The sequence below is a fragment of the Equus asinus genome, chromosome 3, assembly GCF_041296235.1.
Source record: "Equus asinus isolate D_3611 breed Donkey chromosome 3, EquAss-T2T_v2, whole genome shotgun sequence".
Lineage (NCBI taxonomy): Eukaryota > Metazoa > Chordata > Mammalia > Perissodactyla > Equidae > Equus > Equus asinus.
Window position 1 is genome coordinate 130,414,846 of NC_091792.1, and position 18,226 is coordinate 130,433,071.

General features: G+C 37.3%; 2 protein-coding genes across 9 annotated transcripts in view; one reads left to right on the top strand and one right to left on the bottom strand.

The window, feature by feature from the left end:
• Positions 1 to 4,682, top strand: part of RFC1 (replication factor C subunit 1) — a 79,265-nt gene extending 74,583 nt beyond the window's left edge. For all 7 annotated transcript variants that reach the window (XM_070506020.1, XM_070506021.1, XM_070506022.1 and 4 more), the window contains 2 exons: positions 32 to 223; positions 4,053 to 4,682. In XM_070506020.1, the coding sequence (XP_070362121.1) occupies positions 32 to 223; positions 4,053 to 4,136 (276 nt within the window). In that variant the 3' untranslated portion in view covers positions 4,137 to 4,682. The remainder of the gene's footprint in view (positions 1 to 31; positions 224 to 4,052) is intronic.
• A 2,006-nt stretch (positions 4,683 to 6,688) lies between these two features.
• The window catches only part of WDR19 (WD repeat domain 19), a 92,558-nt gene continuing 81,020 nt past the window's right edge, over positions 6,689 to 18,226 (bottom strand). For both annotated transcript variants that reach the window (XM_014827399.3, XM_044767699.2), the window contains exons 35-37: positions 17,726 to 17,802; positions 17,271 to 17,395; positions 6,689 to 7,300 (exon numbers count right to left, since the gene is read on the bottom strand). In XM_014827399.3, coding sequence (XP_014682885.1) covers positions 17,284 to 17,395; positions 17,726 to 17,802 — 189 coding nt within the window. In that variant the 3' untranslated portion in view covers positions 6,689 to 7,300; positions 17,271 to 17,283. The remainder of the gene's footprint in view (positions 7,301 to 17,270; positions 17,396 to 17,725; positions 17,803 to 18,226) is intronic.

An 18,226-nucleotide genomic window follows, 5' to 3' on the forward strand; every position in this document is an offset into this window, starting at 1 on the left:
TTAAAAAATTCCTTCTATTCCTTTCCTATAGGTGAAAGCAGCCTTTACAAGAGCTTACAATAAGGAAGTCCACCTTACTCCGTATTCACTTCAGGCAGTAAAGACGTCCAGACAAAGCACAGGCCCAGCACTGGATTCTGAGTATAACGAAGAATTAAATGAAGATGACTCTCAATCTGATGAGAAAGATCAAGACTCTATGGAAACTGATGCTATGATCAAGGTACTCTTTTAAGCTGTAGACAGGAGAAGCTAAGATACTCCCTCAAAATAGTTTTATCTTTTCTTGTATATAACTTGCCATCTGAAATTACTCAGGCCTGTTTGCAAATAGCAGAGTAAGCTAAAAATATTTTTGAGTTTCTTTGTACTTCACAGTTGAGGGTGGAGAAGGTATAGATTTCATTTTTATAAAGAGTCAGCTTCCTATAATAGTGGAAGAGCCAAATAGCAAGAAAATAGGCCATCATATTGATGGTCATATGCTCTATTAGAAAAAGTACTATTTTTATTTATTTGGCCATTGGTGTGTGCTTTACCCACAGGCACACATTTTAATAGCATAATCAAGAAAAGCATTTTTTTATTGAGGTAACATTGGTTTATAACATTATATAAATTTCAGGTGTACATCATTATATTTTGATTTCTGTGTAGACTACATCATGTTCACCACCCAAAGACTAATTATCATCTGTCTCTGTACACATATGCCCTATCATCCCTTTTGCCTTCCTCCCTTCCCCCTTCCCCTCTGGTAACCACCAGTTTAATCTCGGTCTCTTTGTGTTTGTTTGTTGTTGTTGTTTTTATCTTCTGCTTATGAGTGAAATCATACGGTATTTGAGTTTCTCCTTTTACTTATTTTGCTTAGCATAATATCCTCAAGGTTGATCCATGTTGTTACAAATGGCAAGATTTCATCTTTTTTTATAGCTGAGTAGTGTATATACCACATAGCTGAGTGTATATATACCACAACTTTATGCATTCATCCATTGATGGGCACTTAGGTTATTTCCAAGTCTTGACTGTTGTGAATAATGCCGCAGTGAACATAGGGGTGTGTATATCTTTGTGCATTCTTGTTTTCATGTTCTTTGGATAAATACCCAGCAGTGGAATAGCTGGATCATATGGTAGTTCCATTCTTAATTTTTTGAGGAATCTCCATACTGTTTTCCATAGTGGCTGCACCAGTTTACATTCCCACCAGCAGTATATGAAGAGTTCTCTTTTCTCTACATCCTCTGCACACTTGTTATTTCTTGTCCTCTTAATTATAGTTATTCTGATGAGTATGAGGTGATCTCATTGTACTTTTTATTTGCATTTCCCTAATAATTAGTGATGTTAAATATCTTTTCATGTGCCTCTTGGCCATCTGTATATCTTCTTTGGAAAAATGTTCAGATTCTTTGCCCATTTTTCAATTGGGTAGTTTCTTTGTTGTTGAGATGTATGAGTTCTGTATATATTTTTGATATTAACCCCTTAGCAGATATATGGTTTGTAAATATATTCTCCCAATTGTTAGGTTTTCTTTTCTTCTTGTTGATGGTTTCCTTTGCTGTGCAGAAGCTTTTTAGTTTGATGTACTCCCATTTGTTTATTTTTCCTTTGTTTCCCTTGCCCGGTGAGACATGGTATTTGAAAAGATGCTGCTAAGACGACCAATGTCTTAGAGCATACTGCCTATGTTTTCTTCTAGAAGTTTTGTTTTCATGTCTTATATTCAAGTCTTTAATCAATTTTGAGTTAATTTTTGTATATGGTTTAAGATAATGGTCTATTTTTATTCTTTTGCATCTGGCTGTCCAGTTTTCCCAGCACCATTTATTGAAGAGACTCCTTTCTCCATTGTATGTTCTTGGCTTCCTTGTTGAAAATTACCTGTTCATAGATGTGAGAGTTTATTTCGGGGCTCTTGATTCTGTTCCATTGATCTGTATGGCTGTTTTTGTGCCAGTACCATGCTGTCTTGATTAATACAGCTTTGTAGCATATTTTGAATCAGGAAGTGTGATACCTCCAGCTTTGTTCTTTTTTCTCAGGATTCCATTGGCTATTGGGGTCTTTTGTTGTTCCATATAAATTTTAGGATTCTTTGTTCTATTTCATGAAAAATGTTGTTGGGATTTTAATAGGGATTGCATCGAATCTACTGATTGCTTTAGGAAATATGGACACTTTTTATAACTATGTTAATCTTCCAGTCCATGAGCATGGAATATCTTCCCATTTCTTTGTGTGTTCTTTGATTTCTTTCAACTGTGTTTTACAGTTTTCAGTTTACCAGTCTTTCACCTCTTTGGTTAAGTTTATTCCTAGGTATTTTATTCTTTTTGTTGCAATTATAAATGAGATTGTATTCTTAATTTCTCTTTGTGCTACTTTGTTGTTAGTGTATAGAAATGCAACTGATTTCTGTATGTTGATTTTGTATTCCGCAACTTTACTGTATTCATTTATTATTTCTAATAGATTTTTGGTGGATTCTTTAGGGTTTTCCGTATATAAAATCCCGTCATCTGCAAATATTGACAGTTTTACTTCTTCCTTTCCAATTTGGATCCCTTTTATTTCTTTTTCTTACCTGATTGCTCTGGCTAGGGCTTCTAATACTATGTTAAATAAGAATGGCAAAAGTGAGCATCCTTGTCTGGTTCCTGTTCTTAAAGGGATAGCTTTCAGTTTTTCACTGTTATGTATGATATTAGCTGTGGGTTTGTGAAATATGACTTTTATTATGTTGAGGTACTTTCCTCCTATATTCATATTAGTCACAGTTTTTATTATAAATGAATGCTGTATTTTGTCGAATGCTTTCTCTGCATCTATTGACATGATAATTTTTATTCTTTTTGTTGATATGGTATATCACATTGATTGATTGGCAGATGTTGAACCATCCCTGCATCCCTGGAATAAATCCCACTTGATCATGGTGTATGATGTTTTTAATATATCGTTGTATTCAATTTACTAGTATTTTCTTGAGGATTTTTTACATCTTTGTTCATCAGTGGTATTGGCTTGTAATTTTCGTCTTGTAGTGTCTTTGTCTGGTTTTGGTATCAGAGTAATACTGGCCTCATAAAATGAGTTTGAAATTGTTCCCTCCTCTTCTATTTTTTGGCAGAGTTTAAGAAGGATTGGTATTAATTCTTTAAACGTTTGATAGGATTCACCAGTGAAGCCATCTTGCCCTGGACTTTTGTTTTTTTCAGAAATTTTTTATTACTATTTTGATCTCTTTACTGGTGATTGGTCTATTCAAAGTCTCTCTCTCTTGATTCCGTTTTCGAAGGTTGTATGAGAAAAGCATTTTCAATGAAGCCATTTCTCCTTTTTGTTGTTTGTGTTTTGCTATAGGCATTGAACTGTCTGTAGAAGTTTCTCAGAGCAAAAACATCCTTGTCCTTTGCTAGGAAGGGTTAAAATCATTTATGATATCAGCCCACTGTTTACCATTGGCCCAGGCAAAGACTCTAGTCTGTGTCCTCTTCTGTCGTCTGTTGTTAGTGTGTGTGTGTATCATTCTTGCCCCTCGTTTCTGTTTTGTATGTGCAGGGGTAGGAATAGTGGCCTTCTCCAGTGTAGCGCTCTCTACTCTTGTGTAGATGTAAGAGGTTGTCTCCCTCTCTCCCCTTCTCAAACTGAGTGTGTTTAAATCTCTAATCTGAAATTGAAAGAAAAGGAAATTCTTACAAACCCTATTTGTAGATTATCTGTTGCTTATTTTGTTTTTCTTAACTATACCTATGTTCTAAATCCAAGAAACTGCATACATGGGGAACATATCTTAGTTCTAGATTCTGAATAGCTTCTCAGTTTTTAGTGTTGTCTTTTAAAGGCTACAGCTAGCCCAGTTGTTGCTTGAAAGTAAGCTCATCAGGGGTGGCAGTAGTTCAGGATCCAGATGTTTACAGCCTTTCTTATTTATTAAATAATAGTAAGTTGCAGGTGAAGATTTATTGTAGAGATGAACTTATTTCATTTACTCATAGACACAGCTATTAACTATCTTGTACATCTTTCCTTCCCAACAGAAAAAGCCAAAATCTTCAAATCCTTCAAAATCAGAAAGAGATAAGGAGTCCAGAAAAGGAAAAGGAAAAAGTTCAAAGAAATGAAACTGTTTTCCACTACTGACAGCCACTTTTTACTCACTATGCTGACCAGTCTAGCTGGTCTAGAGAATGCCTTGTTTTTTCCAAAGGAACCATGTTTTAGCATAATGGGATACCCTAGTGGTCCCATTATAAACAAACGGTGGTACACTAGAAGGATGTAACCAGTAGGCTAATGTACACCTCTTATAGAGGTTGATAGGACTGCTTGGGTCCTCCACTGTCCCCTGTCAATCTAATTAGATTGTGCTTCAGAATGACTGTATAATCAGAACTAGAAACTACATGTGCGCTTTGGAGTCAGATTTGAGTTAACAATTATAGGCCTTGGAACGGTGATACTAAGGTGACTTTTGTAGGCTTAAGAATTTATCCTAATGGCATTTATAGGACCAATGCCGATTTTTTAAAAAAAGTAGTTACTATTATGTGGTGAAATTTTGTAAATAAATCATAATACAAAACAATCACCACCTAGAACTGGGTATTCTTTGTATATTGTCAAATATCTTGCAAAATATAAATTAGGAATAAAAATGTTCCACATGATATATGTACAAATTCTTCTTAAGATTGTCATCTTGTACAGTAAAATACGTTGGTATATTACTTTCCTTATTAATTTGCAAATGATTGGATAGAAAAGCTAACAATATTCCTTACTAACTAGTTGTGTGAAACATAACTTTGGCAGTTGAAGAGCCAGAACTCTGATTTGCACTTCATTACCTCTGCGAGTGCCGACCACATCTCTGCTGTGAACAGAATTTCAAGGAGAGGCTACTTTGTTATTACTAGAGGGTATGGGTGGCTGCAAAAGGTTTGCCAGACGTTCTTATCCTTCCAGAGTCTCAACTCATCAGGTTCAAACCAATCAGGCCTAGGTTAGGTCAGACTCTTTCTTCGTCTCTCTCTGGCTTGGGACAAAATGAAACCTGGCTTTTGTTGACTTTGTTTCTGGGAGGTCCCATTCCGTCCTGTGATGGATTCCACAGACCCTACTGGGACTTTAGATTATTCCTGTAACTGTACTTGTGGAGTGGCCCTGAGGCTGTGTCTAGCTATTTTTTTATCTTGGTAGTAAATGCTCAGAGGTATGTGCTACTTCTGTGAGATATGTGCTAAAAGGAATGTAAAATCAGGAAACTATTCCCTGCCTCTAAGGAACTGATAGTTTTGTTTGGGAGGTGAGACACAAAGTTCTTGAGACATTTAAAGTGTATTTACCAATGTGAAAAATGTCTTCATGGAGATCGTTCATTATGGGAATAAAACATTGCGCTAAGCCTTTGCCTACTGAGCCAGGCCCCTCTTTTCTTAAAGCCCAGCTTGAAACTTTGCTTCAGTGAAGAGTCCCTTGCTTGAGGACCGCCTCACCTAGCCAGTGGGGTGAGCATGGCTTTCTGATGTATAGTCTTCCATTTCTGTTGCCTTTGGATATGCAAGTCGTGTCTGCCTGCTTGCTCTGTACCTTCCAGGAAAGGCACTGTAATCTCCTTGCGGCCAGAACAAGGAATAATGTCCTTTACTTGTTCATTATGATTTTGTTTTTATTTATAAATCCTCTAAACACATGATTAGTGTAATCTGTGTATAAGATAGAAGACTTTTAGAGTTAGAGATTGTAAAATGCTTTTTAAAATATAAGGATGACAAGATGGGTCTGTTTGATTCCTCTTTGAAGCCCTCATGAGGTGTACGGCTGAGGTTAATGGTAGATAGGAGTTGGTAGTTCCACTGCAGTTTGGATGTGAATCTAAATGGTCTGTGTTGGGATTGAATGTTTTTAATGGAGTGACTAATAAATCCTTATTGGAGCCACTAGATGCCACACATCATCTTTGCAGCATAAAACTGCATGCTTGCTTTTTTTGAGATCCATGGCCATTTTGTAATCTATGACAAACTACTTTATTCCTTCATCTTGTTAAGTTTGGCAGTCCATTATTTGTAGTGCCATTATTTGGCTCATAAGTTAATAACAATGGACGAGAAGTATCTTCCTAAACAAGTTCTGGTGTAATTATGCTCATGAATGAATATCTAAGGCCCTTAACTCCCAAAATATAATGTGCTTACCCTCACAGATCCCAAGTGCCTGTGGCTCTTATTCCTTAACTTACAGCATCCCTCTAGTGATAATGGAAAAACAAAGGGACTACAGGTGGGTTGTATCACTTAGTAAGGCCAAGGTCTCAGGCCTCTTCTCTAGCCAGTCTTTGGGTGGGAAGAATAGATCATAAAGCTGGAGGTATCATGTTTGTGGAGTCTATAACATTACTGGCATTCTGGGTTCTACCGTAGGTACTTCTGTAATGCCCAGGATGCTGGTGGCTCTACTGTAAAATTATATCATCTGATACATTCAAAGTTAGGCTGTATGACTCATTTCTGTCAGATGCTCAAACTTTGGTGACATTGGCCTTGGGTGGCAAGGACGTATATAGTGAGGTAGGAAAAATAGGGTGTGTGTGAGATGCACCTGGTGTGTGTGATATGAGGGAAGGAACCCTCCAACCGCCTCGGGGAAGTTCTGAATAATGTACATCTTCAGGGGAAGTCAAATGATTTAATTTTGTGACAGGAATTCCATAGTTGCAGTTTAACGACTCAGGAGATATAAGCATATAGTTTCACTCATTCTTTTAAATATTCGATTTTACTGATTTTGATTTTTATTCTAGGACTCATTCTGCTTAAATAGCCTTGATGTGTATAAACTTCTTATTTCAAACTTAACACTGTTAACATCTGTGCTGCCCAAACTTCATAATGTGCTTCAAAGGTACCGTCCTTTCTCTCTTTTTCTGTCTCCAAATCCGGGAAAACATTACAAATATGTAGTCAACCATTTTATTTTAAAGGAGATAATTCAAAATATAAAAGTTATCAAAAGGCTGAATATTTACAATTATGTCATAGGTTACTATTAACAGTACAGAGCATATAATATGTAAGACTTTGAAGAGGAAATATACAAAGTATAATAAACAGCAATGTTATATGTCACATGTCACCATTTTGCCACTCTACAGAAGTTGAAAATGGTGACCTGGAGAGGTCACCTTTGTTTTTTTTCTGTATCCAGGAAAGACCATCTTTAAATCCACCAGGGGTAGAAACACAGCCTCCTGTGGAAAAATGCTGTCTTTTCAGGAACGTCATACCTAGAAAGAACAAAAATCCCCATGTGCCTTTAGAAGGGTTTCAAGTAACGACTGGCATATAGTAATAAAACCAAGCATACTAAAGAATTTTTTGCTCATCTCTAGATGTGGAGCAGGATCACTACATTCAAGTTAGAAATCTTTAGTCTGTAGTGAGTACTGAGTTTCAGTCTTGGCCTTGCAACTGACTAAAATTGTGCGGGCAAGCTGTTGAACCTCTATTATAAAGTGAGGATGATAACAGTCATCTTACTGGGAAGAATGAGAAAATACAAGGTAAGTGCTCAGCAATCTATAGAGAAAAAATTTTCCTGAAACTAAGAGTTCTTGTCTAAAAGGAGTTAGTGAGCCAAAGCTTCAACCAATATTCATTATATGATAAGATACTTATAGTGACTTTTTCAGCAGGTGGTACATAATCACAGCTCACTGAGGTATATCTGCAGGTAGCTATGATGCCATGGTCTAAGGCTCTACTTTGACGCAGGGATAGTGTTTGGGGAGAGTCTATGTAGGATTAATAAAAACACAGGCAAGGTTCTACTTTTGGAAATGGCACAGTTGTAAGTTAATCCTCCAACAAATAATATCATATTTTGTCCTGAGTTTCTATCTAACTGTTCAAAGGCATTTGGGAGCAGGCAGAAATTGGAGAAGTGTCAACTCTTGAAAGAAGAGAACTCCACTGGGTAACATTTTTATCTGGCTTTTCACCTGAGGGCAAGTCCATGGGGCACAGGATGACTAGAACTATGACAGTGAAGTCATAGTCTTACCAGCTTGAGGAGTCAGAGAATAGAGTTTATGGCTGCCAGAGCTACTGAAATATGAGGGAGAATATCCTCGAAAGGGGATTGCCTCAAAATCTACATATAAACTCCATGCAAGTCCTTCAACATTGCAGGCTTGGAGGAGACTCTTTTATGATGGACTTGAAGAAGCACAGTTCCATGTAGTAGGGAGCACCATTTGCCAGGAAACTGAGGTGAGGGCTGCCTCTAGGACCTTAGGGCTTCAGTCCTCTGACCATAAAAAGTAGAATTCCAGCAACAATCAGAGAGGCTGGGTGAAGACTTTGAGCCTCAAATGAGATTGCACCTCCAACCAACTGCAGCCTTGTGAGACTCTGAACAGAAGACCCAACTAAGTGATGCCTATACTGCTGACCCACAGAACTGTGAGATCGTTCTGGTTCAAGCTGGCAACGTAGGAAGCTCCTGAACTACTCCTCTCATGGATATAGTGAATCCACAGCTACCTACAGAACAATTCCCCCTGAAAAATCCAGAGACTAGCTGAGTGACTCCTACACATCAGGTGAGTGAGAAAAAACCCACATCGAAATGGGTAGGATAGGCTGAGATATAGTCTTGTCATGAACCCCATTCACAGCATGGCAACACACCACTGGGCGGGAACTCACAACTCCAAGCTTCTTGAGGAATGAAGGGTTTGGGCCTCACATCTGGTGTCCTGACTTTTAAGATTTCCACCTGAGAGATGGGCTCCCAAAACATCTAGCTTTGAAAGCCAATGGACCTTGTAACCACAAGACCTACAAGGATATAGTGAATTAAGAAATAGTTCTAAATGGGATCATATAGACCCACTGTGGCTAATATCCCAGGGCCCTGCACACACAGGGCAGACTGAAATGCACCTAGTCTGTCCATGAAAGGCCTATTTGCTTATCTTAAAGTTACAAGCTTTGGCCTGAGGGGCCGATTTCTAATTTAACACACATCTAAGGGCCAACTGCAGTACTTTCTAGACACTGGAGACTAGCAGATGCCACCTTTATACTCTTCCTCTGCCTCAACCAAGATCTCTGGTATCTCTCAGAAAGGGGCTTGTGCAGAAGTTAGGCGCTTTGATTTTTGCAGCTGCCCCCCAGAGGACACCCCTTAACTGCCTGATTCTGGTGGTCAGTGGGGCTTGCTTTCCTAGGTCCCCCTGGATTGTAACAGAGAAACAGTTCTTAACCAGCCATCCCTCCAGGGCTCAACACAGAGGCAGCAGACAGAAACCCCCAGTCTTCCCATGAAAGAGTCCTTTTCACTTATCTTAATAGCTGTGGCCTAAGGGTCCAGGTTCCAATCAGCCTGCATCTAGGTGCTGACTGAGATCCCCCCATTTGGGACCCTGACAGATCTTGGCATACCCTCAAATACTGGGAGCCACTAAGAACAAAGAAGGCTGCTCAGACATAGGTTTGAGAGACAACCAAGAGCTAGGGCTGGGTTGAATGATAAGGCTCACTTACTACATGAGACCACTCCAAGACTGGGAAAGATGGCTGTTTTATCTAATGCATAGAAACCAACACAGAGTCAAGGAAAATGAAGAGACAGAGGAATATGTTCCAAATGAAAGAACAAGATAAAAACTTCAGAAAAAGACCTTGATGAAATGGAGATAAGTGATTTACCCAATAAAGAGTTCAAAGTAATGGTCATAAACTAGGTAGGAGAACAATGCGTGAACAAAGTGAGAATTTCAACAAAGAGACACAAAATATAAGAAAGTACTCAACAGAAATCATAAAGTTGAAGAATACAATGGCTGAACTGAAAAAACACAATAGAGGGGTTCAATAGCAGATTAGATGAAGCAGAAGAAAGGATCAATAAACTTGAAGACAAGGCAGTGGAACCCATCCAATCATAGCTGCAAAAATAAAAAATGACCAATATTTGCATTATAGGGGTCCCGAAGGAGAAGAGAGAGAGGGGCAGAAAACTAATTTGAAGAAATAATGGCTGAAAACTTCCCTAACTGGGTGAAAGAAACAGACATCCAGATCCAGGATGCCTAGAGAGTTCCAAATACGAAGAACCCAAAGATACCCACACCAAGGCACATTATAATTAAGTTGCCAAAAGTTAAAGACAAGGAGAGAATCTTAAAAGCAGTGAAAGAAAAACAACTTGTCACATACAAAGGAACCCTCAAGACTATCAGCAGATTTTTCAGCAGAAACTTTGCAGGCCAGAAGAGTGACATGATATACTCAGAAAAGTGCTGAAAGAGAAAAACTGCAAAGCTGTCCTTTAGAATTGAAGGAGAGAGAAAGTGTATTCTAGACAAGGAAGGCTAAAGGAGTTCATCACCACTAAACTGGCCTTACAAGATTTAAGGGGGGGCTGGCCCGGTGGCACAGCGGTTAAGTTTGCACATTCCGCTTCGGTGGCCCAGGGTTCACCGGTTCAGATCCTAGGTGTGGACATGGCACCACTTGGCAAGCCATGCTGTGGTAGGCGTCCCATATATAAAGTAGAGGAAGATGGGCATGGATGTTAGCTGAGGGCCAGTCTTCCTCAGCAAAAAGAGGAGGATTGGCAGCAGATGTTAGCTGAGGGCTAATCTTCTGCCAAAAACAAAAAAAAATGTTAAAGGGACTTCTATCTCAATGGGAAAGGCAAATATATGGTTAAATTGAGAATAATGTAATGTCATAATGGTGGTGGGTTAATCACTTATAAATCTAGTATGAAAGTTAAAAGACAAAAGTAAAAACTATACAATAATTTATTAATGAATATATAAGATAAAAAGATGTAAACTGTAACATCAAAAACATAAAACATGGGAGGGGGAGACTAAAACCATAGAGCTTTAGAATATGTTGGAACTTAAGTTCTTCTCAACTTAAAATAGACTTATAAGATGTTTTATGTAAGCCTCATGGTATCCACAAAGCAAAAACCTATAGTAGATATCACAAAACATCAACAAAGACTATAATGAGAGACAAAGGTCATTATATAATGATAAAAGGGTCAGTCCACAGGAGCATAAAACATTTATAAATATGCACCCATCATAGGATCACCTAAATATGTAAAGCAAATATTAACAGACCTAAAAGGAGAAACAGCAATACCATAATGGTAGGGGACTTCAATAACCCACTTTGATCAATGGATAGATTATCCAGACAGAAAAATAAGGAAACATTGGACTTAAATGACATGTTAGACCAGATGGACTTAACAGACGTTTATAGAACATTCTATCCAAAAGTGGCAGAATACTGATTCTTCTCAAGTGCCCATGGAACATTCTCCAGGATAGATCATAGGTTAGGCCACAAAACAAGCCTTAATAAATTTAAGAAGACTGAAATCATATGAGGCATCTTTTCTGACCACAATGGTATGAAACTAGAAGGCAATTATAAGAAGAAAACTGGAAAATTCACAAATATGTGGAAATTCAACAACATGCTACTGAACAACCAATGGGTCAAAGAGGAGATCAAAAGGCAAATTAAAAAATACCTTGAGACAAATAAAATGAAAATACAATGTACCAAAACTTATGAGATGCAGCAAAAGCAGTTCCAAGAGGGAAGCTCATGGTGATAAGCACCTACATTAAGAAACAAGAAAGATCTCAAAGAACTAGAAAAAGAAGAAAGACCTAACCCAAAGTTAGCATAAGGAAAGAAAGAAAAAAAGATCAGAGCAGAAGTCGATGAAAGAGACTACAAAGACAATAGATAAGATCAATGAAACCAAGAGCTGGTTTTTTCAAAAGATAAAACAAAATAGACAAACCTTTAGCTAGTTTCACCGAGAAAAAGAGAAGACTCCAAATCAGAAATGAAAAAGAGATGTTACAACTGGTACCACAGAAATACAAAGGATCATAAGAGACTACTATGAACTATACACCAACAGGTTGGACAACCTAGAACAAATGGATAAATTCCTAGAAACATACAACCTACCAAGACTGAATCATGAAGAAATAAAAAATCTGAATAGACCAATTACTAGTAAAGAGACTGAATCAGTAATCAAAAACCTCCTGACAAAAGTCCAGGACTAGATGGCTTCACTGGTGAATTCTACCATTTAAAGAAGAATGCCAGTCCTTCTCAAACTCTTCCAAAAAAACAAGATTAGAGAACACTTCCAAACTCATTTTACGAGGCCAGCATTACTCTGATACCAAAACTAGACAAGGACACTATAAGAAAGAAAATTAGAAAATTATAAGCCAATATCCCTGATGAATATGGATGCAAGTATCCTCAACAAAATATTAGCATGCCTAATTCAACAATACATTATAATACATATAAATACATAAATACATACACCAAGCTCAAGTGGGATTTATTCCAGGGATGCAGGGATAGTTCACCCTCCACAAATGAATGTGATATATGACACTCACAAAATGAAGGATAAAATTCATATGATCATCTCAATAGATAACAGAAAAAGTATTTAACAAAATTCAACATCCATTCATGATAAAAACTTTCACCAAAGTAGGTGTAAAGGGAATGTACTTCAATGTAATAAAGGCCACATATGGCAAGCTCACAGCTATCATACTCAATGGTGAAAAGCTGAAAGCTTTTTCTCTAAGATCAGGAAGAAGACAAGAATGCCCTGTCTTTCACTTTTATTCAACGTTGTACTGGAAGTTCTAGCCAGAGCATTTAGGCAAGAAAAAGAAAGAAAAGGCATCCAATTTGGAAAGGAAGAAGTAAAACTCACTATTTGCAGATGACATGACGTTATATATAGAAAACCCTAAAGACTATCAAGAAACTGGTAGAACTAATAAGCAAATTTAGTAAAGCTCCAGGATACAAAATGAATACACAAAAATCTGTTGCGTTTCTATACACTAATAACAAACTATCAGAGAAATTAAGAAAACAGTCCCATGTACAATTGCATCAAAAAGAATAAAATACTTTGGAGTAAATTTAACCAAAGACGTCAAATACCTGTATATTGAAAACTACAAGACATTAAGGAAAGAACTGAAGACGACAACAATAAATGGAAAGATATTTTGTGCCCATGGACTGGAAGAATCAATATTGTTAAAATGTCCATACTATCTAAAGCAATCCACAGATTCAGTGCAGTGCCTATCAAAATTCCAAAGGCATTTTTCACAGAAATGGAATAATCCTAAAGTTTGTATAGAACCACAGAAAACACTAAATAGCCAAAGCAATCTTGAGAAAGGAAAAAAAAAAAGCTGGAGGCATCATACTCCCTGATTTCAAACTATACCATAAAGCTATAGTAATTAAAACAGTATGGTATTTGCATAAAAACATGACACATAGATCAATCGAATAGAAGAGAACCTAGAAGTAAACCCACCCATGTATGGTCAATTAACTTATGACAAAGGAACCAAGAATATACAATGGGGAAAGGACAGTCACTGCAATAAATAGTGTTAGGAAAACTCGACAGCCACATGCACAAGAATGAAACTGGACCACTATCTTACAGCATACACAAAAATTAACTCAAAATGGATTAAAGACTTGAATGTAAGACCTGAAACCATGAAACTCCTAGAAGAAAACATGGGGGTAAGCTGCTTGACATAAGTCTTGGCAATGAATTTTTGTATCTCACACCAAAAGCAAAAGCAATAAATGCAAAAATAAACAAGTGGGACTACATCAAACTAAGACGCTTCTGCACAGCAAAGGAAACCATCAACAAAACCAAAAGTCAGCCTACTGAATGAGAGGAAATATTCGCAAATCATGTAGCTGATAATAGGTTAATATCCAAAATACATAAAGAACTCATATAACTCAATAGCAAAAAAACAATCCAATTAAAAAGTAGGCAGAAGATCTGAATACACATTTTTCCAAAGAAGACATACAGATGGCCAACAGGTAAATGAAAAGATGCTCAACATCATCACTCATTGGGGAAATGCAAATCAAAACCACAATGAGATATCACCTTACATGTTAGAATGCCTATCATCAAAAAGACAAGAAATAAGTGTTGGTGAGGATGTGGAGAAAATTGTGCATTGTTGTTGGGAATGTAAACTGGTACAACCACTATGGGAAACAGTATGGAAGCTCCTCAAAAAATTGAAATAGAACTACCATATGATCCAGCAATCCCACTTCTGGGTATTTATCTGAGGGAAATGAAATCACTATCTTGAAAAGATATCCACACCCCCATGTTCACTGCAGTATTATTTATAATTGCCAAGACTGGGAAACAAGCTAAGTGTCCACTGACACTGGATAAAGAATATGTGGCACACATATATATATACATACACACATATAGATATATGTGCACAATAGAATATTATTCAGCCATGAAAAAGGTGGAAATCCTATCATTTGTGACAAAGTGGATGGACCTTGAGGGCATTATCCTAAGTGAAATAAGTCAAAGACAAATACTGTATTATCTCACTTATATGTGAAATCTAAAAAAAAACCTTGAACTCATAGATTCAGAGAAGTTTGGTGGTTGCTAGAGGCTTGGAGCGAGGAGGGGGCAGAATGGGTGAAGGTAGTCAAAAGGTACAAACTTGCAGTTATAAATAAGTACTGGAGATGTAATATACAGCATGGGGACTGTAGTTAACAATACTATATTGCATATTTGAAAGTTGCTAAGATAGTAGATCTTAAAAGTTTTTATTAAAAATATTTGTAACTGTGGTGATGGATGTTAACTAAACTTATTGTGGTAATCATTTCACGATATATACATACATCACAAATCATCATGTTGTACGTGTAAAACTAATACAATGTTATACATCAATTAAATCTCAATAAAAAATTGTGAGAAATGTGTATTGTTTTAAGATGCTAAATTTGTGATATTGTTACACAGCATCAGAAAAATATACACATCACAATCATAATTTCAGTAAGCTTTTAAAATAGAATTTGACAAGCTGACTCTAAAATTTCATAGATGGACAGGGTTAATATTAGCCAAAATAATCTTGGAGAAAATGACAGAGTTGGAGGAGCCACAATACGTGACTTTAAGATATACGATAAAGTCACAGTTATCAAGACAGTGTGGTATTCAAATAGGGGCCAAACACATGAATGGAAGAGAAGAGAGGGTCCAGAAATAGACCCATACTTAAAACTCAATTGATTTTCAACAAACGCACCCAAACAGTTCAATGGAGAAAGGAACAACTTTTCAACAAATGGTGTTGAAAGACTGGATATCCACTTGAGGGGAGAAAAAAATCTCAACCCCTGCCTCACATTGTAAATAAAAATAATTTCGAGATGGATCACAGACCTAGAGTTTCTAGAAGAAAACATAGGAGAGTATGTTCCTGACTTGTGAGTAGGCAATAGTTTTTTAGACAGGACACAGAAAGTCATAAGTATAAAATAAAAAAATTGATAAATTTTTGATAAATTCATCAGAATCAAATTCTGCTCATCAAAAGACACCATTAAGAAAAAGAATCGGGAAGCCACAAAGTGCAAAATATATCTGACAAAAACTTGTATCTAGAATATACATATAAAGAACTTTTACAAATCAATAATAAAAAGACAACAGCCCCGGAAGAAGAGGGGAAAGAAGAGTCTTTTCAACAAATGGTGCTGGGACATCTAGATAGCGACATGCAAAAGAAGGAAGTTAGGGCCCCACCTCACGTGATACACAAAAATTAAATGGATCAAAGACATAACTATAAGAGCAACAACTATAAAACTCTTAGAAAGAAACATAGGAATAAATTTTTGTGACCTTGGATTAGACAATGGTTTCTTAGATATGACACCAAAAGCACAAGCAACCAAGGAGAAAAATAAATAATTTGGACTTCATCAAAATAAAAACTTTTGTACAGCAAAGGATACTATTGAGAAAGCAAAAAAATACTACAGAATAGGAGAAGGTATTTGCAAATCATATATCTGATAAAGGAGTTGTATCTAGAATATATAAAGAATTCTGATAACTCGACAATAAAAAGATAAATTACCCAGTTAAAAAATGGGCAAAGGACTTCAACAGACAGTTCTCTAAAGAAGATATACAGCAAATGGCCAACAAGCACATGAAAAGATGCTCTACATCATTAGTCATTAGGGAAATGCAAATGCAAACCACAATGAGATACCAGTTCACACCTACTAGGATGACTGTAGCCAAAAAGGCAGACACTGACAACTGTTGGTGAGGATGTGGGGAAGCTGGAACCCTCGAATGGAATGTAAGTTAGTGCAGGTGCCGTGGAAAGCAGTTTGGAGTGTCCAAGGACCAGCAAAAAGGCCAGTGGTGCTGCAGCATTAGTGAGCAGAGGCGGCCGCTGGGGCCAGCTCATATAGAGTCTTGCAGGCTCACTGTTTTGGTAAGTGCAATAAAAAGCCCCAGGAGGGTTTTGGAAGGGAACCAGATACACTGGAGGCAGACTGAGGGAACTTTCCCACAGACTGGGTGATGGGGTGACAATAAGGTGAATCACAAATAATGTCTAGGTTTCCATTCTGACCAACTGGTTGGATGGAGCTGTTATTTACTGAGAGGCAAGACAGAGCAGGTGGTGTGGGAAAACCCAGAGCTCCATTTTAACCAGGTTAAGTTAAGATGTGTCAAGAACTAATCTCACTTCTTCCTTTTGCTAAAGAATCTCCTGAGTTTTGGCAGAGATTTTGGCTTGCCAACTAGATACTACATTTCCCTGCCCCCCTTTGCAGCATTTGTGGCCATATGAGTAACTTCTTGCCAATGGAGCCAGAGTGGAAGGCGTATGTGCAGCTTCCATGCCACACAAATGAGAATTGGAAAGGAAAAGAAATGGGGGCTTTCAAATCTCCGGAAGCCAAAATTTTTTAGAGTGTATCCTCCTGAATTATAGAACTTAACTCCATTGTTATTAGCTGGCTCTACTTTTAACAGACTGATTAAAAAGAAGCCCATGTGAATTGATAAAATATGTTCTAGTTGGAAGCCATGATGCTGCTTGGCTAAATAATCTGTCACTATAGAGAATGTACAACCTGCATTTTAGCACTTTTTAAAAAAATACATCAAAGCTTTGTTGTTAGATTTGTTCAAATCTGACAAGTTACATGATGCAGAAGAAGGAGGCAGTGTGAGTACAAACGGTAAAGCTGTGTGTACTGTGTGGCCTCTCGTGCCCTGGGAAGGTGAGTGGGCAGTCTGGCACTTACCTGCTTGTGCCACTCACTGCTCCACCTCTGTTCGCAGGTACTGGGTACAGTCTGAGATTTTCTTCAGCTGAGCCAAGTTTAATCGTTCTGAGCACATAGGACATGTGCTTTCAGTGTTCAGCATGCTGTTTGGGGAGGGCAAGACAGAATAGATTAAATATATAATATTCCTTTACCTTTGGGTTGTTCTAATGTGAAAAGCAATATTCCTGTCTACACCTCTTAATACATGTTCATCATGCAGTGTAAGAATTAGGAATATTCAGTCTCATGCAAGATCCCCTTTCAGGATACTGTTCTCAAAGGTCACAGAAGGTTCTTCCAAGAAGACAGTTTGGTCTTTAGAGATGTTTAGGAACACGAACAGAAAGGCGATTTCAGAATAAAAGAGTGGCTGAATAAAAGGTCTATTTTTGGACAAATCTGTGTGACCTAGTGAAGCGACGCACACTTACATCTTAAATTCTGAGTACAGAGCAGGGAAGTCGCAGTGTGGACACACCGTCCAATCATCCTTCAACATATGTCGACCCTAGAAACAGTACATTTAAAGAGTAAAATTCATCTTTATTTTAAGAACTCCCACCATTATTCAATTATTATCATTGGATTACAGTTAGAAGCCAGACCTCTAACTTAGGAAATTATTGATAGTTCACATAGGTGGGCAAAACTGATGAGCAAGAGAGGGCATCCAAAAGACTGAAGCCAGATTTTCCTTTTCCGATTCATGCATAAAAGAATAGCCTTCAATTTTGTGAAATCGTTATGTACCTAAACTTATTTTCCTTTAAAATAAAGCTTATATTTGTCTAGTGATTAACAAATAATATATTTTAAAGTTTCTTAATAATAAGTCTTAACATTAAAATTCTCAATAAAACCTGGCACTTATTAAGTGCTACAGCATGCCAGGTATTTATTGTACTAAGGCTTCATACATGTTCTCTCAACCT